The 26,462-nt window shown below is 40.6% G+C and overlaps 1 protein-coding gene across 2 annotated transcripts in view; it reads right to left on the reverse strand.

Moving 5' to 3' along the window:
- The window catches only part of TRAPPC12 (trafficking protein particle complex subunit 12), a 496,716-nt gene that overhangs the window by 267,834 nt on the left and 202,420 nt on the right, over positions 1–26,462 (reverse strand). For both annotated transcript variants that reach the window (XM_053709729.1, XM_053709728.1), the window contains one exon: positions 8,010–8,148. In XM_053709729.1, the coding sequence (XP_053565704.1) occupies positions 8,010–8,148 (139 nt within the window). The remainder of the gene's footprint in view (positions 1–8,009; positions 8,149–26,462) is intronic.

Consider the following 26,462-nt stretch of genomic DNA (forward strand, 5'->3'; position numbering starts at 1 on the left):
ACAGCTTCCAGCATTACATCGTCTTGTTAGAATGTGTCATACCTCAAGCAGCAAGAGACTGCTCACTGTTCCCCCAACTGAAGTTAATTGCTCTCAACAGTCCTGTGTGGAACAGCCATGGATTTTAGTGACGGTTGCTAAAATCATTTTCCTCATACAAACAGAAATCTTCATCTCTTTTCTGTTTCTGAGTAAATAGTACATACCAGCACTATTTTAAAATAACAAACTCTTGATTGAATAATAAAAACTACAGTTAAACACTAAAAAACTCTAAGCCATCTCCGTGGAGATGTTGCCTGTACAACGGCAAAGAGAATGACTGGGGTAGGCGGAGCCTAGGAGGGATCATGTGACCAGCTTTGCTGGGCTCTTTGCCATTTCCTGTTGGGGAAGAGAATATCCCACAAGTAAGGATGACGCCGTGGACCGGACACACCTATGTTGGAGAAAAGACTATACCCCAAGTAAGAAAAAATAACTTCCTAAATATGTTTCCCAATTTTGAAACTGATAGTCTGCAAAAGGAAATATACATAAACCTGACTCATGGCAAATGTAAGTACAATACATATATTTAAAACTTTATATTAATACATAAAGTGCCAAACCATAGCTGAGAGTGTCTTAAGTAATGAAAACATACTTATCAAAAGACACCCATCCACATATAGCAGATAGCCAAACCAGTACTGAAACAGTATCAGTAGAGGTAATGGAATATGAGAGTATATCGCAATCTGAAAAGGGAGGTAGGAGATGAATCTCTACGACCGATAACAGAGAACCTTTGAAAAGATTTCCCGTGAGGAAAACCATAGAATCAATAGGTGATACTCCCTTCACATCCCTCTGACAAACACTGTACTCAGAGGAATCGGGCTTCAAAATGCTGAGAAGTGCATATCAACGAAGAAAATCAAGCACAAACTTACTTCACCACCTCCACAGGAGGCAAAGTTTGTAAAACTGAATTGTGGGTGTGGAGAGGGGTGTATTTATAGGCATTTTGAGGTTTGGGAAACTTTGCCCCTCCTGGTAGGATTGTATATCCCATACGTCACTAGCTCATGGACTCTTGCCAATTACATGAAAGAAAACATAATTTATGTAAGAACTTACCTGATAAATTCATTTCTTTCATATTAGCAAGAGTCCATGAGCTAGTGACGTATGGGATATACATTCCTACCAGGAGGGGCAAAGTTTCCCAAACCTCAAAATGCCTATAAATACACCCCTCACCACACCCACAATTCAGTTTAACGAATAGCCAAGAAGTGGGGTGATAAAAAAGTGCGAAAGCATATAAAATAAGGAATTGGAATAATTGTGCTTTATACAAAATCATAACCACCACAAAAAAAGGGCGGGCCTCATGGACTCTTGCTAATATGAAAGAAATGAATTTATCAGGTAAGTTCTTACATAAATTATGTTTTCTTTCATGTAATTAGCAAGAGTCCATGAGCTAGTGACGTATGGGATAATGACTACCCAAGATGTGGATCTTTCCACACAAGAGTCACTAGAGAGGGAGGGATAAAATAAAGACAGCCAATTCCTGCTGAAAATAATCCACACCCAAAATAAAGTTTAACGAAAAACAGAAGCAGAAGATTCAAACTGAAACCGCTGCCTGAAGTACTTTTCTACCAAAAACTGCTTCAGAAGAAGAAAAAACATCAAAATGGTAGAATTTAGTAAAAGTATGCAAAGAGGACCAAGTTGCTGCTTTGCAGATCTGGTCAACCGAAGCTTCATTCCTAAACGCCCAGGAAGTAGATACTGACCTAGTAGAATGAGCTGTAATTCTCTGAGGCGGAATTTTACCCGACTCAACATAGGCAAGATGAATTAAAGATTTCAACCAAGATGCCAAAGAAATGGCAGAAGCTTTCTGGCCTTTCCTAGAACCGGAAAAGATAACAAATAGACTAGAAGTCTTACGGAAAGATTTCGTAGCTTCAACATAATATTTCAAAGCTCTAACAACATCCAAAGAATGCAACGATTTCTCCTTAGAATTCTTAGGATTAGGACATAATGAAGGAACCACAATTTCTCTACTAATGTTGTTGGAATTCACAACTTTAGGTAAAAATTCAAAAGAAGTTCGCAACACCGCCTTATCCTGATGAAAAATCAGAAAAGGAGACTCACAAGAAAGAGCAGATAATTCAGAAACTCTTCTAGCAGAAGAGATGGCCAAAAGGAACAAAACTTTCCAAGAAAGTAATTTAATGTCCAATGAATGCATAGGTTCAAACGGAGGAGCTTGAAGAGCTCCCAGAACCAAATTCAAACTCCAAGGAGGAGAAATTGACTTAATGACAGGTTTTATACGAACCAAAGCTTGTACAAAACAATGAATATCAGGAAGAATAGCAATCTTTCTGTGAAAAAGAACAGAAAGAGCAGAGATTTGTCCTTTCAAAGAACTTGCGGACAAACCCTTATCTAAACCATCCTGAAGAAACTGTAAAATTCTCGGTATTCTAAAAGAATGCCAAGAAAAATGATGAGAAAGACACCAAGAAATATAAGTCTTCCAGACTCTATAATATATCTCTCGAGATACAGATTTACGAGCCTGTAACATAGTATTAATCACGGAGTCAGAGAAACCTCTTTGACCAAGAATCAAGCGTTCAATCTCCATACCTTTAAATTTAAGGATTTCAGATCCTGATGGAAAAAAGGGCCTTGTGACAGAAGGTCTGGTCTTAACGGAAGAGTCCACGGTTGGCAAGAGGCCATCCGGACAAGATCCGCATACCAAAACCTGTGAGGCCATGCCGGAGCTACCAGCAGAACAAACGAACATTCCTTCAGAATCTTGGAGATTACTCTTGGAAGAAGAACTAGAGGCGGAAAGATATAGGCAGGATGATACTTCCAAGGAAGTGATAATGCATCCACTGCCTCCGCCTGAGGATCCCGGGATCTGGACAGATACCTGGGAAGTTTCTTGTTTAGATGGGACGCCATCAGATCTATTTCTGGAAGTTCCCACATTTGAACAATCTGAAGAAATACCTCTGGGTGAAGAGACCATTCGCCCGGATGCAACGTTTGGCGACTGAGATAATCCGCTTCCCAATTGTCTACACCTGGGATATGAACCGCAGAGATTAGACAGGAGCTGGATTCCGCCCAAACCAAAATTCGAGATACTTCTTTCATAGCCAGAGGACTGTGAGTCCCTCCTTGATGATTGATGTATGCCACAGTTGTGACATTGTCTGTCTGAAAACAAATGAACGATTCTCTCTTCAGAAGAGGCCAAAACTGAAGAGCTCTGAAAATTGCACGGAGTTCCAAAATATTGATCGGTAATCTCACCTCCTGAGATTCCCAAACTCCTTGTGCCGTCAGAGATCCCCACACAGCTCCCCAACCTGTGAGACTTGCATCTGTTGAAATTACAGTCCAGGTCGGAAGCACAAAAGAAGCCCCCTGAATTAAACGATGGTGATCTGTCCACCATGTTAGAGAGTGTCGAACAATCGGTTTTAAAGATATTAATTGAGATATCTTCGTGTAATCCTTGCACCATTGCTTCAGCATACAGAGCTGAAGAGGTCGCATGTGAAAACGAGCAAAGGGGATCGCGTCCGATGCAGCAGTCATAAGACCTAGAATTTCCATGCATAAGGCTACCGAAGGGAATGATTGTGACTGAAGGTTTCGACAAGCTGTAATCAACTTTAGACGTCTCTTGTCTGTTAAAGACAGAGTCATGGACACTGAATCCATCTGGAAACCCAGAAAGGTTACCCTTGTCTGAGGAATCAAAGAACTTTTTGGTAAATTGATCCTCCAACCATGATCTTGAAGAAACAACACAAGTTGATTCGTATGAGATTCTGCTAAATGTAAAGACTGAGCAAGTACCAAGATATCGTCCAAATAAGGAAATACCACAATACCCTGTTCTCTGATTACAGACAGCAGGGCACCGAGAACCTTTGTAAAAATTCTTGGAGCTGTAGCTAGGCCAAACGGCAGAGCCACAAATTGGTAATGCTTGTCCAGAAACGAGAATCTCAGGAACTGATAATGATCTGGATGAATCGGAATATGCAGATATGCATCCTGTAAATCTATCGTGGACATATAATTCCCTTGCTGAACAAAAGGTAAGATAGTCCTTACAGTTACCATCTTGAACGTTGGTATCCTTACATAACGATTCAATATTTTTAGATCCAGAACTGGTCTGAAAGAATTCTCCTTCTTTGGTACAATGAAGAGATTTGAATAAAACCCCATCCCCTGTTCCGGAACTGGAACTGGCATAATTACTCCAGTCAACTCTAGATCTGAAACACATTTCAGAAATGCTTGAGCTTTTACTGGATTTACTGGGACACGGGAAAGAAAAAATCTCTTTGCAGGAGGTCTCAACTTGAAACCAATTCTGTACCCTTCTGAAACAATGCTCTGAATCCAAAGATTGTGAACAGAATTGATCCAAATTTCCTTGAAAAAACGTAACCTGCCCCCTACCAGCTGAGCTGGAATGAGGGCCGCACCTTCATGTGGACTTAGAAGCAGGCTTTGCCTTTCTAGCTGGCTTGGATTTATTCCAGACTGGAGATGGTCTCCAAACTGAAACTGCTCCTGAGGATGAAGGATCAGGCTTTTGTTCTTTGTTGAAACGAAAGGAACGAAAACGATTATTAGCCCTGTTTTTACCTTTAGATTTTTTATCCTGTGGTAAAAAAGTTCCTTTCCCACCAGTAACAGTTGAAATAATGGAATCCAACTGAGAACCAAATAATTTGTTACCCTGGAAAGAAATGGAAAGTAAAGTTGATTTAGAAGCCATATCAGCATTCCAAGTTTTAAGCCATAAAGCTCTTATAGCTAAAATAGCTAGAGACATAAACCTGACATCAACTCTGATAATATCAAAAATGGCATCACAGATAAAATTATTAGCATGCTGAAGAAGAATAATAATATCATGAGAATCACGATGTGTTACTTGTTGCGCTAAAGTTTCCAACCAAAAAGTTGAAGCTGCAGCAACATCAGCCAAAGATATAGCAGGTCTAAGAAGATTACCTGAACACAGATAAGCTTTTCTTAGAAAGGACTCAATTTTCCTATCTAGAGGATCCTTAAACGAAGTACCATCTGACGTAGGAATAGTAGTACGTTTAGCAAGGGTAGAAATAGCCCCATCAACTTTAGGGATCTTGTCCCAAAATTCTAATCTGTCAGACGGCACAGGATATAATTGCTTAAAACGTTTAGAAGGAGTAAATGAATTACCCAAATTATCCCATTCTTTGGAAATTACTGCAGAAATAGCATTAGGAACAGGAAAAACTTCTGGAATAACCACAGGAGCTTTAAATACCTTATCTAAACGTTTAGAATTAGTATCAAGAGGACCAGAATCCTCTATTTCTAAAGCAATTAGAACTTCTTTAAGTAAAGAACGAATAAATTCCATTTTAAATAAATATGAAGATTTATCAGCATCAACCTCAGAGACAGAATCCTCTGAACCAGAGGAGTCATCAGAATCAGAATGATGATGTTCATTTAAAAATTCATCTGTAGGGAGAGAAGTTTTAAAAGATTTTTTACGTTTACTAGAAGGAGAAATAACAGACATAGCCTTCTTTATGGATTCAGAAACAAAATCTCTTATATTATCAGGAACATTCTGCACCTTAGATGTTGAGGGAACTGCAACAGGCAATGGTACTTTACTAAAGGAAATATTATCTGCTTTAACAAGTTTGTCATGACAATCAATACAAACAACAGCTGGAGAAATAGCTACCAAAAGTTTACAGCAGATACACTTAGCTTTGGTAGATTCAGCACTTGACAGCGATTTTCCTGTAGTATCTTCTGGCTCAGATGCAACGTGAGACATCTTGCAATATGTAAGAGAAAAAACAACATAAAAAGCAAAATTGATCAAATTCCTTAAATGACAGTTTCAGGAATGGGAAAGAATGCCAAAGAACAAGCTTCTAGCAACCAGAAGCAATAAAAAATGAGACTTAAATAATGTGGAGACAAAAGTGACGCCCATATTTTTTCGCGCCAAATAAGACGCCCACATTATTTGGCGCCTAAATGCTTTTTGGCGCCAAAAATGACGCCACATCCGGAACGCCGACATTTTTGGCGCGAAATAACGTCAAAGAATGACGCAACTTCCGGCGACACGTATGACGCCGGAAACGGAAATAGAATTTTTGCGCCAAAAAAGTCCGCGCCAAGAATGACGCAATAAAATGAAGCATTTTCAGCCCCCGCGAGCCTAACAGCCCACAGGGAAAAAGTCAAATTTTAAGGTAAGAAAAAATGGTCAAATCAAAATGCATTATCCCAAATATGAAACTGACTGTCTGAAAATAAGGAAAGTTGAACATTCTGAGTCAAGGCAAATAAATGTTTGAATACATATATTTAGAACTTTATAAACAAAGTGCCCAACCATAGCTTGGAGTGTCACAGAAAATAAGACTTACTTACCCCAGGACACTCATCTACATATAGCAGATAGCCAAACCAGTACTGAAACGAGAATCAGCAGAGGTAATGGTATATATAAGAGTATATCGTCGATCTGAAAAGGGAGGTAAGAGATGAATCTCTACGACCGATAACAGAGAACCTATGAAATAGACCCCTTAGAAGGAGATCACTGCATTCAAATAGGCAATACTCTCCTCACATCCCTCTGACATTCACTGCACGCTGAGAGGAAAACCGGGCTCCAACTTGCTGCGGAGCGCATATCAACGTAGAATCTAGCACAAACTTACTTCACCACCTCCATCGGAGGCAAAGTTTGTAAAACTGAATTGTGGGTGTGGTGAGGGGTGTATTTATAGGCATTTTGAGGTTTGGGAAACTTTGCCCCTCCTGGTAGGAATGTATATCCCATACGTCACTAGCTCATGGACTCTTGCTAATTACATGAAAGAAAAGAGCTTATCTCCCTTTTAATTAGTTTAGGTTTCATTTTTTTATTTTGGATAGCTTTGTTTATTTTTTTCTGTAATTTTACTTTTTTTTACAACTTTAGCTTGGGGGTTTGTTTTTTTTAAACAAACTGCACTCTGGGCAGGCTTATCGCCTAATATATATATATATATATATATATATATATATATATATATATATATATATATATATATATATATATATATATATAAAATTAACCAATTAGTTCTCAAAATGGATTACTTAATAGTGATTTTGCTACCAGATTGATTTAAAAGGAACATAATAGTAAAAGCTGAAACTAGAATGAGTGCACTTTAATTTAGAAAAATGCTTTTAGTAAGAGTTACTATTTCAAGAGCATATGCATGTATCCTGTGTGTACCACAAGCAGCAGCTTTCAAAAATGCTTCTATTCCAAATTGAAATGCACCCACACACTTACAATTCTTACTTGTATGTTTCTTTAACAATATAGGTTATGAAAAGCACACAAATAGTATAGTTAAAATGTATTGCCATATGAACTGTTAAAGAGACATGAAACTCAAAATGTTTATTTCATGATTTAGAAAGAACATGTAATTTTAAACAGCTTTCTAATTTATTTCTATGATCTAATTTGCTTAATTCTCTTGAAAAGCATATCTAGATAGGCTGAAGCAGCTGCTGATTGGTGGCACATAGATGCCTCGTGTGATTGGCTCACCCATGTACATCACTGTTTCTTCAACAAAGGATATCTAAAGAACAAAGCTAATTAGATAATAGAAGTAAATTGGAATGTTATTTAAAATTGTATTCTTTACCTTTATCATGACATTTTGGGGTTAGTATTCCTTTTAAGTAAAATATTGAGAAAATTATACAGACCGTAATGACAATTTGTGATTATTTTTCCACCAGTTTGGTGTAACTGATACATTTTTTTATTCACCAACAAATGTAATCATTTGATAAATTCATCTCATATATGTGACAACAACAACTAACTCCTAAACAGAATAAAATAATAATTAAGGCCTTACCTCTCCGACCAGGATAAACATGGGGGTAATATTCATAGTAAAGATCGGGTTGATCCAGGTTTTTAAATGGTTCAAACTCCATTTCAGCATTCTGAAAAAGGCCCAGCTTCACTAACAATGACAGCCTCACAAACCAGAGCTACATGAAAACAAAGCAAGGAAAAAAAATATTATAACCTGTAATGGGATGTGTGTGTGCGGTTTCTTTTTAAATTAAAGCTTCTTACAAAAACGTACTCAGCTGACTTAAAAACTCCTGCATCTAATGGTTCGATGCATCTAATATCAGGATATTTCAAAATGGCTGTTTCTGTCCAGTATGTGTAATACCATCACTTTCCACCAAGATCTGGGGAATCAACCTTATAAGCAAGAGAGCATCAATCTATGGATATAAATCAATTATCCAAAACATGTCATATCCTGATAGTGTCAACATCAATTAAAACAGCTCTATTTTTCATGCCACAAAAACATCTCATTTATTTATTTCATGTAACTTTTAAGCCTTGTCCTACAAGCTAAACAAAACTGAAAGCATTCTACAGAGGAGAGTTATTTTACTAGTAGTTTCAAAGATCCCCCATTAACTCAGCAAATATCTAACAGTAACCCAGAATGCAGAGGAATTTGTTTTCTGAAACAAAGTAGTGTGTGATTTTGAACACCTGAGAAAAACAAAATTTATGCTTACCAGATAAATTCCTTTATTCATGGCAGTGAGAGTACACGACTTCATTCATTACTGTTGGGAAATACAACACCTAATCATCAGGAGGAGGCAGATATACCCCAGCCAACAGCTTAAAAATTCCTCCCACTTCCCCTATCCCCCCAGTCATTCGGTCGAGGGAACAAGGAAAAGTAGGAGAAACATCAGGGTATAAAGGTGCCAGAAGAAAAAATTAACGGTGAGTCGCCCAAACCAAAATATCATACGGACGCAGGGCCGGATTTCCCATTAGGCACAGTAGGTATATGCCTACAGGCGCATTGCAGTGAGGGGCGCCACAACACTGGCTGTAGAGTCAGTGTATTTAAAATATATATATATATATATATATATATTCTTTTACTTTTAAACTCTTTGTTTTAATTTTTAATATTGGTCTGACTTTGCTGACTGTAGCCTGTGTAGATTGAATAGTACACGTTCGTAGCACACACACTGTCTGTTGTACTACACAGGCAGGCAGCCAGCCAGGCACGCTCTGGACGGCTGCTGAAACGCTGTTAGTTATACTAATTGTCCGACTGTACAGTACACTGACTTAGATACGTGCGCTCGTTTTGGAGGGGGAGGGGGGGGTTGGGTCAAGCTGAGGAGCAAGCAAGCAACTAGTAGCCTAGCAATAATAGCAATCAATTAAACCAAGTAAATACCCTCCCTCGCCTCGTTCCTCCCACCCTGGGCTGACTCCAGTCACTCACTCTCCAGTGCCGCCTGTGGTTTGCGGGTTTGGGCGGGCGGCGTCACGCCCACGTCACGTGATGCCGGCTGCCGCCCTCAGACTTGCGGGAAAGTGAAGTGAGCTGAGTGTGCTCATTGCTGCTGTCGGAGGAGCCTGTTGCCTGCCCAGTGCCCTACCCTATGTGCCCACGCCTGACAGGCTACAGCTGCTGAGTGAGTACTACTAGTGAGTGACGACTCAATACTGAATACCTCAAAAGTGTGTAATAATCTGCAGATCTGTGACATAGGATGGATGGTTGTATAATATGCTGCTGATCTGTGATATAGAATGGCATGGCTGTGCAATACACTGCAGATCTGTAATATAGGATGGCTGTGTAATGCTCTGCAGGTCTGTGATATAGGATGGTTGTGCAATACTCTGCAGGTCTGTAATATAAGATGGCTGTGCAATACTCTGCAGGTCTGTGATATAGGATGACATGGCTGTGCTATAAACTGCAGATCTGTAATATAGGATGGCTGTGTAATTCTCTGCAGGTCTGTGATATAGGATGGCTGTGTAATGCTCTGCAGGTCTGTGATATAGGATGGCTGTGCAATACTCTGCAGGTCTGTAATATAGGATTGGCTATGCAATACTCTGCAGGTCTGTAATAAAGGATGGCTGTGCAATACTTTGCAGGTCTGTAATATATGATGGCTGTGCAATATTCTCCAGATCTGTAATATAGGATGGCTGTGCAATACTCTGCAGGTCTGTGATATAGGATGGGTGTGCAATACTCTGCAGGTCTGTAATATAGGATGGCTGTGCAATACTCTGCAGGTCTGTAATATAGGATGGCTGTGCAATACTCTGCAGGTCTGTAATATAGGATGGCTGTGCAATACTCTGCAGGTCTGTAATATAGGATGGCTGTGCAATATTCTTCTGGTCTGTGATATTGAATGGCTGTGCAATACTCTGCAGGTCTGTGATATAGGATGGCTGTGCAGTAGTCTGCAGATCAGTAATATAGGATGGCTGTGCAATATTCTGCAGCTCTGTAATATAGGATGGCTGTGCAATACCCTGCTGATCTATATCATAGGATGGCTGTGCAATACCCTGCAGATCTGTAACATAGGGTGTCTGTGCAATATTCTGCAGATCTGTAATATAAGATGGCTGTGCAATACTCTGCAGATCTGTAATATAGGATGGCTGTGCAATACTCTGCAGATTTCTAATGTAAGATGACTGTTCAATACTCTGCAGATTTGTAATATAAGATGGCTGTGCAATACTCTGCAGATCTGTTAATGCAGGGATGTGTTATATGCAAAGATTTGTGTAATATACAAGAATGGCACTGGATGTAATATTCAGATATGCAGAGGTGAGTGAAATATACAGAAATGGCACTGGGTGTAATATGCTAGCGGTCATCTTAGTTAAGGTAGGCAGCACATCGGTGTGCGGGGGGGCACTTAGGGTGTAAATCCGGCCCTGTACGGACGGGGCCATGGACACTCCCTGCCAGAAAAGAAAGGAATTTATCTGGTAAGCATATATTTTGTTTTCTTTCCATAAGGCAGGGAGAGTCCACGACTTCATTCCATACTGTTGGCAAAAAAATACCCAAGCTCTAGAGGACACTGAAGGAATAACAGGAGGGAACAAGGAAGAGGCGGACCCTAATCTGAGGGCACCATAGCCTGCAAAACCTTTCTCCCAAAAGCTGCTTCAGCCGAAGCAAACACATCAAACTTGTAACATTTAGAAAAAGTATGTGAGGACCAGATAGCCGCCTTACAAATCTGATCCATAGAGACTTAATTCTTAAAAGCCCAGGAATAAGCTACTGCTCTAGTGGAATGAGCCGTAATCCTCTCAGGAGGCTGTCGTCCCACAGTCTCATAAGATAGGCGGATGACACTTCTCAACCAAAAAGACAGGGAAGACGTAGTGGCTTTCTGACACCTACATTTACCCTCATAGATGACAAACAAAGATGAAGATTGTCTGAACTCCTTAGTAGACTGAAGGTAAAACTTAAAGGCACAAACCACATCTAGATTGTGAAGCAAACGCTCCTTCGTCGAGGAAGGATTGGGACACAAGGAAGGAACAACAATCTCTTGATTAATGTTACGATCTGACATCAATTGTGAGTCATGGACGGGAAACTATTTCTTAAAAGGTTGACGAGGGAGAAAAGGAAGTTCTGATTCTTTCCCATTTGTTACTAATAATGTTCGCCATACGAACTGATACAGGAAAAGTCTGTGGGACTTTCCTGTCTTAATAAACCCTGTCCAACTTAGGGATCTTAGGTTTCTGAGGTAGCTTAGCCTCTGGAACCTCTAGCGTGGACAGGACCTCCTTTTGTAAAAAACGCAGATGTTCAATTTTAAATCTAAAGGAGGGTTCTTCCGCTGGAGGAGATTTAGTAACGGAAGTCTCCGACTGAGAAAGTTTACCCTCTGAAGCTACAGTGGTTAACTCATCCTCGGATAGCTGGTACATGCAAGCTAGGTCCGACAGAAATTTAGATGACTAAGTCAGGAGAACTATGTTTGACCTCTATCTTACGTTTCCCAGAGACAGGTAGGCCACTCAGGACCGCAGACATCACAGATTGTCGCTGGGCGGTAAAGTGCACAGGAAGAAGGCCCCCTCCGGATGGAGAAGTAGTTGTGCCGCGGGGAACTGCATGTGAAGTGGTTTGAGTAGAAAGGATATTAATCTCTCAGGACATAGAATCCTGAGAGGTTGATGGTTCAGAGGGACTAATTGCGCTAGGTGTATTAGCAGCCTTAGTTCCCTTTTTAGACTTAAAAACAGTGCCTAGGCAAATGGAACAAAATTGAGCAGGAGGGCAAACCATAGCCTCCTCACAATATAAACAGGTATTATAATTCACAACGAGCGGAACCTTCCAATGTAGTTTCAGAGTCCTCCATAGCTTTGGTATGTACTATCACAGATTGAATAAAAAACTGAACAAAAATAAAGCACTTTTATATAAAACGGCACCTTTATATTCCCAATGGTTGGGGCACTCACCATCTCCTAGACTCAGACAGGCTATCAGTGAAAACGCTCTCCTCAGGAGTGATGTCTGCAGCAGGATCGTAAGGAAGTGAAAGAGATCGTGGTGCGCAAGACAGGACTTCCCCTGCTATGAAAAAGGGCGCTAAGCTAATATAAGATGCACAACTCCTCAAAAACAAAAGTGAAACCTGTTTGTTCAAAGCCAAAAGCACAGTCTCATGAGCACAAACCCTCACAAAGTGAAAGCAGTAAATAAAAATCCCCAAAACTGTTCCAAATAATCTCCCTGAAGGAGATATTAACCCTTGATCCTATTGAGATATATTTGGAATTTAGATATTGGAATCCCTGCTATAAATAATCCCCAAGGCAGAACACTGTGTGATCTGCATTCTTGTCGCAGAAACTGAAGGGTCTCTGCAGAAAGAACAGCAGTGGCAGTTAAAAAAATTTTTTGCCTGCACTTTTAATTTCTGAATGCAGGTGTCACTGTTCCATTCTATATCAATGTAAATATTTGCTACGTTCCTCTCTTTTCAATTTCCTTACACTTCCTGAACTCCTGTGCGGTACAGGGTAACAGCACATTGCAGAAAAGGTAAGCCAGGGCTTTATAAATTTATTCTAGGAGTGTAAGAGCCAACCAAAATACTTAGACAAGTTTTTTTTGTTCTTTATTAAGTGTGTGTGTTTGTATGGTGTGTGTGTGTGTATGTATATATGGGGTGTGTTTGTGTATATGATGTGTGTGTATATGTTGTGTGTGTTTGTGTATATGGTGTGTGTGTGTATATGTTGTGTGTGTGTGTGTGTGTGTGTGTATGGTGTGTGTGTGTATGTATGGTGTGTGTGTATATGGTGTGTGTGTGTGTGTATGTATGTGTATGTATATATATATATATATATATATATATATATATATATATATACATATACATACATACATACATACATACATACATACAGGGAGTGCAGAATTATTAGGCAAGTTGTATTTTTGAGGATTAATTTTATTATTGAACAACAACCATGTTCTCAATGAACCCAAAAACAGAATTTATGTTTACCTGATAAATTACTTTCTCCAACGGTGTGTCCGGTCCACGGCGTCATCCTTACTTGTGGGATATTCTCTTCCCCAACAGGAAATGGCAAAGAGCCCAGCAAAGCTGGTCACATGATCCCTCCTAGGCTCCGCCTACCCCAGTCATTCGACCGACGTTAAGGAGGAATATTTGCATAGGAGAAACCATATGGTACCGTGGTGACTGTAGTTAAAGAAAATAAATTATCAGACCTGATTAAAAAAACCAGGGCGGGCCGTGGACCGGACACACCGTTGGAGAAAGTAATTTATCAGGTAAACATAAATTCTGTTTTCTCCAACATAGGTGTGTCCGGTCCACGGCGTCATCCTTACTTGTGGGAACCAATACCAAAGCTTTAGGACACGGATGAAGGGAGGGAGCAAATCAGGTCACCTAAATGGAAGGCACCACGGCTTGCAAAACCTTTCTCCCAAAAATAGCCTCAGAAGAAGCAAAAGTATCAAACTTGTAAAATTTGGTAAAAGTGTGCAGTGAAGACCAAGTCGCTGCCCTACATATCTGATCAACAGAAGCCTCGTTCTTGAAGGCCCAAGTGGAAGCCACAGCCCTAGTGGAATGAGCTGTGATTCTTTCGGGAGGCTGCCGTCCGGCAGTCTCGTAAGCCAATCTGATGATGCTTTTAATCCAAAAAGAGAGAGAGGTAGAAGTTGCTTTTTGACCTCTCCTTTTACCGGAATAAACAACAAACAAGGAAGATGTTTGTCTAAAATCCTTTGTAGCATCCAAATAGAATTTTAGAGCGCGAACAACATCCAAATTGTGCAACAAACGTTCCTTCTTTGAAACTGGTTTCGGACACAGAGAAGGTACGATAATCTCCTGGTTAATGTTTTTGTTAGAAACAACTTTTGGAAGAAAACCAGGTTTAGTACGTAAAACCACCTTATCTGCATGGAACACCAGATAAGGAGGAGAACACTGCAGAGCAGATAATTCTGAAACTCTTCTGGCAGAAGAAATTGCAACTAAAAACAAAACTTTCCAAGATAATAACTTAATATCAACGGAATGCAAGGGTTCAAACGGAACCCCCTGAAGAACTGAAAGAACTAAATTGAGACTCCAAGGAGGAGTCAAAGGTTTGTAAACAGGCTTAATTCTAACCAGAGCCTGAACAAAGGCTTGAACATCTGGCACAGCAGCCAGTTTTTTGTGAAGTAACACCGACAAGGCAGAAATCTGTCCCTTCAGGGAACTTGCAGATAATCCCTTTTCCAATCCTTCTTGAAGGAAGGATAGAATCCTAGGAATCTTAACCTTGTCCCAAGGGAATCCTTTAGATTCACACCAACAGATATATTTTTTCCAAATTTTGTGGTAAATCTTTCTAGTTACAGGCTTTCTGGCCTGAACAAGAGTATCGATAACAGAATCTGAGAACCCTCGCTTCGATAAAATCAAGCGTTCAATCTCCAAGCAGTCAGCTGGAGTGAAACCAGATTCGGATGTTCGAATGGACCCTGAACAAGAAGGTCTCGTCTCAAAGGTAGCTTCCAAGGTGGAGCCGATGACATATTCACCAGATCTGCATACCAAGTCCTGCGTGGCCACGCAGGAGCTATCAAGATCACCGACGCCCTCTCCTGATTGATCCTGGCTACCAGCCTGGGGATGAGAGGAAACGGCGGGAACACATAAGCTAGTTTGAAGGTCCAAGGTGCTACTAGTGCATCCACTAGAGCCGCCTTGGGATCCCTGGATCTGGACCCGTAGCAAGGAACTTTGAAGTTCTGACGAGAGGCCATCAGATCCATGTCTGGAATGCCCCACAGCTGAGTGACTTGGGCAAAGATTTCCGGATGGAGTTCCCACTCCCCCGGATGCAATGTCTGACGACTCAGAAAATCCGCTTCCCAATTTTCCACTCCTGGGATGTGGATAGCAGACAGGTGGCAGGAGTGAGACTCCGCCCATAGAATGATTTTGGTCACTTCTTCCATCGCTAGGGAACTCCTTGTTCCCCCCTGATGGTTGATGTACGCAACAGTTGTCATGTTGTCTGATTGAAACCGTATGAACTTGGCCCTCGCTAGCTGAGGCCAAGCCTTGAGAGCATTGAATATCGCTCTCAGTTCCAGAATATTTATCGGTAGAAGAGATTCTTCCCGAGACCAAAGACCCTGAGCTTTCAGGGATCCCCAGACCGCGCCCCAGCCCATCAGACTGGCGTCGGTCGTGACAATGACCCACTCTGGTCTGCGGAATGTCATCCCTTGTGACAGGTTGTCCAGGGACAGCCACCAACGGAGTGAGTCTCTGGTCCTCTGATTTACTTGTATCTTCGGAGACAAGTCTGTATAGTCCCCATTCCACTGACTGAGCATGCACAGTTGTAATGGTCTTAGATGAATGCGCGCAAAAGGAACTATGTCCATTGCCGCTACCATCAACCCGATCACTTCCATGCACTGAGCTATGGAAGGAAGAGGAACGGAATGAAGTATCCGACAAGAGTCTAGAAGTTTTGTTTTTCTGGCCTCTGTCAGAAAAATCCTAATTTCTAAGGAGTCTATTATTGTTCCCAAGAAGGGAACCCTTGTTGACGGGGATAGAGAACTCTTTTCCACGTTCACTTTCCATCCGTGAGATCTGAGAAAGGCCAGGACAATGTCCGTGTGAGCCTTTGCTTGAGGAAGGGACGACGCTTGAATCAGAATGTCGTCCAAGTAAGGTACTACAGCAATGCCCCTTGGTCTTAGCACAGCTAGAAGGGACCCTAGTACTTTTGTGAAAATCCTTGGAGCAGTGGCTAATCCGAAAGGAAGCGCCACGAACTGGTAATGTTTGTCCAGGAATGCGAACCTTAGGAACCGATGATGTTCCTTGTGGATAGGAATATGTAGATACGCATCCTTTAAATCCACCGTGGTCATGAATTGACCTTCCTGGATGGAAGGAAGAATAGTTCGAATGGTTTCCATCTTGAACGATGGAACCTTGAGAAACTTGTTTAAGATCTTGAGATCTAAGATTGGTCTGAACGTTCCCTCTTTTTTGGGAACTATGAACAGATTGGAGTAGAACCCCATCCCTTGTTCTCTTAATGGAACAGGATGAATCACTCCCATTTTTAACAGGTCTTCTACACAATGTAAGAATGCCTGTCTTTTTATGTGGTCTGAAGACAACTGAGACCTGTGGAACCTCCCCCTTGGGGGAAGTCCCTTGAATTCCAGAAGATAACCTTGGGAGACTATTTCTAGCGCCCAAGGATCCAGAACATCTCTTGCCCAAGCCTGAGCGAAGAGAGAGAGTCTGCCCCCCACCAGATCCGGTCCCGGATCGGGGGCCAACATTTCATGCTGTCTTGGTAGCAGTGGCAGGTTTCTTGGCCTGCTTTCCCTTGTTCCAGCCTTGCATTGGTCTCCAAGCTGGCTTGGCTTGAGAAGTATTACCCTCTTGCTTAGAGGACGTAGCACCTTGGGCTGGTCCGTTGCTACGAAAGGGACGAAAATTAGGTTTATTTTTTGCCTTGAAAAGCCGATCCTGAGGAAGGGCGTGGCCCTTACCCCCAGTGATATCAGAGATAATCTCTTTCAAGTCAGGGCCAAACAGCGTTTTCCCCTTGAAAGGAATGTTAAGTAGCTTGTTCTTGGAAGACGCATCAGCCGACCAAGATTTCAACCAAAGCGCTCTGCGCGCCACAATAGCAAACCCCGAATTCTTAGCCGCTAACCTAGCCAATTGCAGAGTGGCGTCTAGGGTGAAAGAATTAGCCAATTTGAGAGCATTGATTCTGTCCATAATCTCCTCAAAAGGAGGAGACTCACTATCGACCGCCTTTATCAGATCATCGAACCAGAAACATGCGGCTGTAGCGACAGGGACAATGCATGAAATTGGTTGTAGAAGGTAACCTTGCTGAACAAACATCTTTTTAAGCAAACCTTCTAATTTTTTATCCATAGGATCTTTGAAAGCACAACTATCCTCTATGGGTATAGTGGTGCGTTTGTTTAAAGTGGAAACCGCTCCCTCGACCTTGGGGACTGTCTGCCATAAGTCCTTTCTGGGGTCGACCATAGGAAACAATTTTTTAAATATGGGGGGAGGGACGAAAGGAATACCGGGCCTTTCCCATTCCTTGTTAACAATGTCCGCCACCCGCTTGGGTATAGGAAAAGCTTCTGGGAGCCCCGGCACCTCTAGGAACTTGTCCATTTTACATAGTTTCTCTGGGATGACCAACTTGTCACAATCATCCAAAGTGGATAATACCTCCTTAAGCAGAATGCGGAGATGTTCCAACTTAAATTTAAATGCAATCACATCAGGTTCAGCCTGTTGAGAAATGTTCCCTGAATCAGTAATTTCTCCCTCAGACAAAACCTCCCTGGCCCCATCAGACTGGGTTAGGGGCCCTTCGGAAATATTATCAGCGTCGTCATGCTCTTCAGTATCTAAAACAGAGCAGCCGCGCTTACGCTGATAAGTGTTCATTTTGGCTAAAATGTTTTTGACAGAATTATCCATTACAGCCGTTAATTGTTGCATAGTAAGGAGTATTGGCGCGCTAGATGTACTAGGGGCCTCCTGAGTGGGCAAGACTCGTGTAGACGAAGGAGGGAATGATGCAGTACCATGCTTACTCCCCTCACTTGAGGAATCATCTTGGGCATCATTGTCATTATCACATAAATCACATTTATTTAAATGAATAGGAATTCTGGCTTCCCCACATTCAGAACACAGTCTATCTGGTAGTTCAGACATGTTAAACAGGCATAAACTTGATAACAAAGTACAAAAAACGTTTTAAAATAAAACCGTTACTGTCACTTTAAATTTTAAACTGAACACACTTTATTACTGCAATTGCGAAAAAACATGAAGGAATTGTTCAAAATTCACCAAATTTCACCACAGTGTCTTAAAGCCTTAAAAGTATTGCACACCAAATTTGGAAGCTTTAACCCTTAAAATAACGGAACCGGAGCCGTTTTGAACTTTAACCCCTTTACAGTCCCTGGTATCTGCTTTGCTGAGACCCAACCAAGCCCAAAGGGGAATACGATACCAAATGACGCCTTCAGAAAGTCTTTTCTAAGTATCAGAGCTCCTCTCACATGCGACTGCATGCCATGCCTCTCAAAAACAAGTGCGCAACACCGGCGCAAAATGAGGCTCTGCTTATGCTTTGGGAAAGCCCCTAAAGAATAAGGTGTCTAATACAGTGCCTGCCGATATTATTATATCAAAATACCCAGATAAAATGATTCCTCAAGGGTAAATATGTGTTAATAATGAATCGATTTAGCCCAGAAAAAGTCTACAGTCTTAATAAGCCCTTGTGAAGCCCTTATTTACTTGCTGAATAAACATGGCTTACCGGATCCCATAGGGAAAATGACAGCTTCCAGCATTACATCGTCTTGTTAGAATGTGTCATACCTCAAGCAGCAAGAGACTGCACACTGTTCCCCCAACTGAAGTTAATTGCTCTCAACAGTCCTGTGTGGAACAGCCATGGATTTTAGTGACGGTTGCTAAAATCATTTTCCTCATACAAACAGAAATCTTCATCTCTTTTCTGTTTCTGAGTAAATAGTACATACCAGCACTATTTCAAAATAACAAACTCTTGATTGAATAATAAAAACTACAGTTAAACACTAAAAAACTCTAAGCCATCTCCGTGGAGATGTTGCCTGTACAACGGCAAAGAGAATGACTGGGGTAGGCGGAGCCTAGGAGGGATCATGTGACCAGCTTTGCTGGGCTCTTTGCCATTTCCTGTTGGGGAAGAGAATATCCCACAAGTAAGGATGACGCCGTGGACCGGACACACCTATGTTGGAGAAAAACTCATTAATATCAAAGCTGAATATTTTTGGAAGTAGTTTTTAGTTTGTTTTTAGTTTTAGCTATTTTAGGGGGATATCTGTGTGTGCAGGTGACTATTACTGTGCATAATTATTAGGCAACTTAACAAAAAACAAATATATACCCATTTCAATTATTTATTTTTACCAGTGAAACCAATATAACATCTCAACATTCACAAATATACATTTCTGACATTCAAAAACAAAACAAAATCAAATCAGTGACCAATATAGCCACCTTTCTTTGCAAGGACACTCAAAAGCCTGCCATCAATGGATTCTGTCAGTGTTTTGATCTGTTCACCATCAACATTGTGTGCAGCAGCAACCACAGCCTCCCAGACACTGTTCAGAGAGGTGTACTGTTTTCCCTCCTTGTAAATCTCACATTTGATGATGGACCACAGTTTCTCAATGGGGTTCAGATCAGGTGAACAAGGAGGCCATGTCATTAGATTTTCTTCTTTTATACCCTTTCTTGCCAGCCACGCTGTGGAGTACTTGGACGCGTGTGATGGAGCATTGTCCTGCATGAAAATCATGTTTTTCTTGAAGCATGCAGACTTCTTCCTGTACCACTGCTTGAAGAAGGTGTCTTCCAGAAACTGGCAGTAGGACTGGGAGTTGAGCTTGACTACATCCTCAACCCGAAAAGGCCCCACAAGCTCATCTTTGATGATACCAGCCCAAACCAGTACTCCACCTCCACCTTGCTGGCGTCTGAGTCGGACTGGAGCTCTCTGCCCTTTACCAATCCAGCCACGGGCCCATCCATCTGGCCCATCAAGACTCACTCTCATTTCATCAGTCCATAAAACCTTAGAAAAATCAGTCTTGAGATATTTCTTGGCCCAGTCTTGACGTTTCAGCTTGTGTGTCTTGTTCAGTGGTGGTCGTCTTTCAGCCTTTCTTACCTTGGCCATGTCTCTGAGTATTGCACACCTTGTGCTTTTGGGCACTCCAGTGATGTTGCAGCTCTGAAATATGGCCAAACTGGTGGCAAGTGGCATCTTGGCAGCTGCACGCTTGACTTTTCTCAGTTCATGGGCAGTTATTTTGCGCCTTGGTTTTTCCACACGCTTCTTGCAACCCTGTTGACTATTTTGAATGAAACGCTTGATTGTTCGATGATCACGCTTCAGAAGCTTTGCAATTTTAAGAGTGCTGCATCCCTCTGCAAGATCTCACTATTTTTGACTTTTCTGAGCCTGTCAAGTCCTTCTTTTGACCCATTTTGCCAAAGGAAAGGAAGTTGCCTAATAATTATGCACACCTGATATAGGGTGTTGATGTCATTAGACCACACCCCTTCTCATTACAGAGATGCAAATCACCTAATATGCTTAATTGGTAGTAGGCTTTCGAGCCTATACAGCTTGAAGTAAGACAACATGCATAGAGAGGATGATGTGGTCAAAATACTCATTTACCTAATAATTTTGCACTCCCTGTATAGATAGATAGATATATTGTGTGTAGAGATCACAGAAGCTGAAACTTTACCAAATAAGTTAATTTGATGTGTACAGTATTGGAATAATGGGGTTGTGGACCCTATTTAAGCCGTTGGCTGGGGTGTTTTTGCCTCCTCCTGGTGGCCAGGTGTTGTATTTCCCAACAGTAAGGAATGAAGTTGTGGACTCTCCCTGCCTTATGGGAAGAAAAAAGCAATATTTATATTCGTATCAAAATTCTTTTGTACAATTAACATGAAATATATATGAATTATGCTCGAACACGTTTTTTTAATCAAATATTTTATTTTACGGAGGTGCAAAATGAAAAACAAAATCTTTTTACAAAATATATAGCTCATACCAGAGGCAACAAACTCTGCTAGTAGGGGGTGAAGAAAAGAAAAGAAGGAAGGAAATATTTTTTAATATGTTATTCAGCCTGTCAGTTTGTGCTTTTTGAACTTTTTTTACTTTTGGTAAACTCAGCGTCAGTAACCAAAATGAATAAGAGTAGTGTGAAAAAGGCTTTCAATCAAAACAGTACAACTAAAGGGTGTGTGCAAATAGAAATGTTAAAATTATATATATATGTATGTGTGTGTGTGTTTGAGCTTTTTTGTTTTGCACCAGGAAAGCTCCCTTACCTCCAGTGACTGTTGCAATAATAGCATCCAGTCCAGGTCCAAAGATAGTAACATAGTAGATGAGGTTGAAAAAAGACCGAAGTTCATAGAGTTCAACCTATACAATTCTAAAATACTTACAAAAAGCTCCAGTTAATCTTAAATAATCCAACTAAATGGTGACCCATTTAATACTAGCATATCTATGAATTTTGTTTATAGACAGAAATGTATCCAAACAATTTTTAAATGTATCTAGGGTATTGGCAAACAAAATCCTTCCTTTAAAAGGAAGAGAAAGAAGTCTGCTTTTAGATACCCTATCAGCAGATCATGACTTGAGTCATAAGACTCTTCTATCAAGAACAGTCATATCAGCACTCTTTGCCTTAGTGCAAGTCATTTCAACAACAGCTGGACTGAAAATGAAACAGTAGTCTTGACCAACCTCAAGTTATTTTGCATTTCTTCAAGGGAAGCTTCTTGGGAAATAAGGTCAGAAATATTGTCACTCCAGACTGAATAGCTACAGCAATGCATGCTACACTGAAAGTTCTGAAATATATACTGTAGCCTGCCAGCTGGAAGAATCATCTGTGAAGACTTTCAAGCTTTCTGTCCACTTGATCCTTGAACAAGGTGATGTCCTCTAAAGGGATGGTTCTCCACATAGCCAAAGAAAAGATAGCACCATCAACCTTTGCAATAGTTTCCCATACCCCCAATTTTTCAGAGGAAAAAGTAACAAGAGAACAAAAGGAACACCTGGTTTGTTCCATTCCTTGGTGATTAAGTCAGAAATCAAATCGCCATCTTATTAAAGAAGCAGCTATAGCACAGGGGTGTAGGAACTGTTCCAGTGGGAAACGGTTAATCGGTCTGTGATAGCTATATTTGATGTGGTTGATCTTTATTTGAAAAAGCAGGAAAGTAAGCTTACAAGTCGGCCCATCTTTGGTTGAGCAACTGGGTAGAACTTGCTAATAGGTGGCTAAATGTAGCCACCAATCATCAAACTCTTTCCAGGGTACTTAACCAAAAATGGCCCGGTTCCTATGCTTACATTCCTGCTTTTTCAAATAAAGATACCAAGAGGACGAAGAGAAATTAATAATATGACTAAATTAGAAAGTTGCCTAAAAATTGTATGCGCTATTTGAATCATGAAAGAAAAAAAAATTGGGTTCAGTATTCCTTTAAAGGGACAGTCAACACCATATTTTTTGTTGTTTTAAAAGACAGATAATCCCTTAATTACCACTTCCCCATTTTTGCATAACCAACACAGTTATAATTATACACGTTTTACCTCTATAATTACCTTGTATTTAAGCCTCAGCAGACTGCCCCCTTATTTCAGTTATTTTGACAGACTTGCATTTTAGCAAATCGGAGTTGTCTCCATGGTAAATTCATGTGCATGAGATCAATGTTATCTATATGAAATACATGAACTAATGCCCTCTAGTGGTGAAAAACTATCAAAATGCATTTAGATTAGAGGCAGCCTTCAAAGTCTAAGAAATTAGCATATGAACCTCCTAGGTTTAGCTTTCAACTAAGAATACCAAAAGAACAAAGCAAAATTGGTGATAAAAGTAAAATGGAAAGTTGTTTAAAATTACATGCCCTATTTGAAACATGAAAGGTTTTTTTTAGACTTGACTGTCCCTTTAACCAAATTTGCACAATGTACAACTCAGAAAAACAGTGTACCTGAAGATTTAAATATACTAATATATTTTTTATTTATGTAGTGTTCTTGTAGTATAGAGTGGTCAGAGTTCCATTACGATTCAATCTGTGCTTTGATGATTTATTTACATTCTGGCTCGGTGCCAAAGAGTGGTGGATACTCAAGTGAGAGAAGCTAAAATCAGAATTTTCACATAGGACTTTATGTAATGCCAGAAAAAACATAATTTATGCTTACCTGATAAATTTATTTCTCTTGTGATGTATCGAGTCCACGGATTCATCCTTACTTGTGGGATATTCTTCTCCCCTACAGGAAGTGGCAGAGAGAGCACCCACAGCAGAGCTGCCTATATAGCTCCCCCCTTAGCTCCACCCCCCAGTCATTCGACCGAAGGCTAGGAAGAAAAAGGAAAAATTATAGGGTGCAGTGGTGACAAAGTTTAAAAATAAAAAACATAATTTATGTAAGAACTTACCTGATAAATTCATTTCTTTCATATTGGCAAGAGTCCATGAGCTAGTGACATATGGGATATACAATCCTACCAGGAGGGGCAAAGTTTCCCAAACCTCAAAATGCCTATAAATACACCCCTCCCCACACCCACAATTCAGTTTAACGAATAGCCAAGCAGTGGGGTGATAAAGAAAGGAGTAGAAAGCATCAACAAAGGAAATTTGGAAATAATTGTGCTTTATACAAAAAATCATAACCACCAAAAAAAGGGTGGGCCTCATGGACTCTTGCCAATATGAAAGAAATGAATTTATCAGATAAGTTCTTACATAAATTATGTTTTCTTTCATGTAATTGGCAAGAGTCCATGAGCTAGTGACATATGGGATATCAATACCCAAGATGTGGATCTCCACTCAAGAGTCACTAGAGAGGGAGGAAATAAAATAAAAACAGCCATAATCTGCTGAAAAAAATTAATCCACAACCCAATAATATAAGTTTATTTCATTTGAAAGAAAAAAACTTAAATCAAAAGCAGAAGAATCAAACTGAAACAGCTGCCTGAAGAACTACTGCTTCCGAAGAAGCAAATACATCAAAACGGTAGAATTTAGTAAATGTATGCAAAGAGGACCAAGTTGCCGCTTTGCAAATCTGATCAACTGAAGCTTCATTCTTAAAAGCCCACGAAGTGGAGACTGATCTAGTAGAATGAGCTGTAATTCTCTGAGGCGGGGCCTGACCTGACTCAAAATAAGCTTGATGAATCAAAAGTTTCAACCAAGAAGCCAAGGAAATAGCAGAAGACTTCTGACCTTTCCTAGGACCAGAAAATAAAACAAATAGACTGAAAGTCTTCCTGAAATATTTAGTAGCTTCCACATAATATTTCAAAGCTCTTAAGACATCCAAAGAATGTAGGGAACTTTCCAAAGAATTCTTAGGATTAGGACACAAGGAAGGGACAACAATTTCTCTACTAATATTGTTAGAATTCACAACCTTAGGTAAAGAGCTGTAGGAAAGAGCAGATAACTCAGAAACTCTTCTAGCAGAAGAGATGGCCAAAAGGAACAACACTTTCTAAGAAAGTAGTTTAATGTCCAAAGAATGCATTGGCTCAAATGGAAGAACCTGTAAATCCGTCAGAACCAAATTAAGACTCCAAGGAGGAGAAATTGATTAAATAACAGGCTTAAAAAGAACTAAAGCCTGTACAAAACAGTGTATATAAGGAAGTATAGCAATCTTTCTGTGAAAAAAAACAGAAAGAGCGGAGATTTGTCCTTTCAAGGAACTTGCAGACAAACCCTTATCCAAACCGTGATGAAAAAACTGTAAAATTCTAGGAATTCTTAAAGAATGCCAGGAGAATTTATGAGAAGAACACTATGAAATGTAAGTCTTCCAAACTCTATAATAAATCTTTCTAGAAACAGATTTACGAGCTTGTAACATAGTATTAATCACTGAGTCAGAGAAACCTCTATGACTTAGTACTAAGCGTTCAATTTCCATACCTTCAAATTTAATGATTTGAGATCCTGATGGAAAAACGGACCTTGGGATAGTAGGTCTGGCCGAACAGAAGTGGCCAAGGCGGGCAACTGGACATCCGAACCAGATCTGCATACCAAAACCTGTGTGGCCATGCTGGAGCCACCAGCAACACAAATGATTGTTCCATGATGATTTTGGAGATCACTCTTGGAAGGAGAACTAGAGGCGGGAAAATGTAAGCAGGATGATAACACCAAGGAAGTGTCAGCGCATCCACTGCTTCCGCCTGAACATCCCTGGACCTGGACAGCTATCTGGGAAGTTTCTTGTTTAGATGAGAGGCCATGAGATCTCTCTCTGGAAGACCCCACAATTGAACAATCTGAGAAAACACATCTGGATGGAGAGACCACTCCCCTGGATGTAAAGTCTGGCGGCTGAGATAATCCGCCTCCCAATTGTCTACTCCTGGGATATGCACCGCAGAGATTAGACAAGAGCTGGATTCCGCCCAAACAAGTATCCGAGATACTTCTTTCATAGCTCGGGGACTGTGAGTCCCACCCTGATGATTGAGATATGCCACTGTTGTGATAATGTCTGTCTGAAAACAAATGAACGGTTCTCTCTTTAGCAAAGTCCAAAACTGAAGAACTCTGAGAATTGCACGGAGTTCTAAAATATTGATTGGTAATCTTGCCTCTTGAGATTTCCAAACCCCTTGTGCTGTCAGAGATCCCCAAACAGCTCCCCAACCTGAAAGACATGCATCTGTTGTGATCACAGTCCAGGTTAGCCGAACAAAAGAAGCCCCTTGAACTAAACAATGGAGATCTATCCACCATGTCAGAGAGTGTCGTACATTGATTCAGCATACAAAGCTGTAGAGGTCTCATGTGAAAACGAGCAAAGGGGATCACGTCCGATGCTGCAGTCATAAGACCTAAAACTTCCATGCACATAGCCACTGAAGGAAATGACTGAGACTGAAGGTGCCGGCATGCTGCAACCAATTTTAAATGTCTATTGTCTGTTAGAGACAGAGTCATGGACACTGAATCTATCTGGAAGCCTAAAAAGGTGACCCTTGTCCGAGGAATCAAACTTTTGGTAAATTGATCCTCCAAACATGTTTCCAAAGAAACAACACTAGTTGATTCATGTGAGATTCTGCAGTACGCAAAGACTGAGCTAGTACCAAGATACCGTCCAAATAAGGAAACACCACAATACCCTGTTCTCTGATTACAGAGAGTAGGGCACCCAGAACCTTTGAAAAGATTCTTGGAGCTGTTGCTAGGCCAAATGGAAGAGCAACAAATTGGTA

Source organism: Bombina bombina, chromosome 4, assembly GCF_027579735.1.
Source record: "Bombina bombina isolate aBomBom1 chromosome 4, aBomBom1.pri, whole genome shotgun sequence".
Lineage (NCBI taxonomy): Eukaryota > Metazoa > Chordata > Amphibia > Anura > Bombinatoridae > Bombina > Bombina bombina.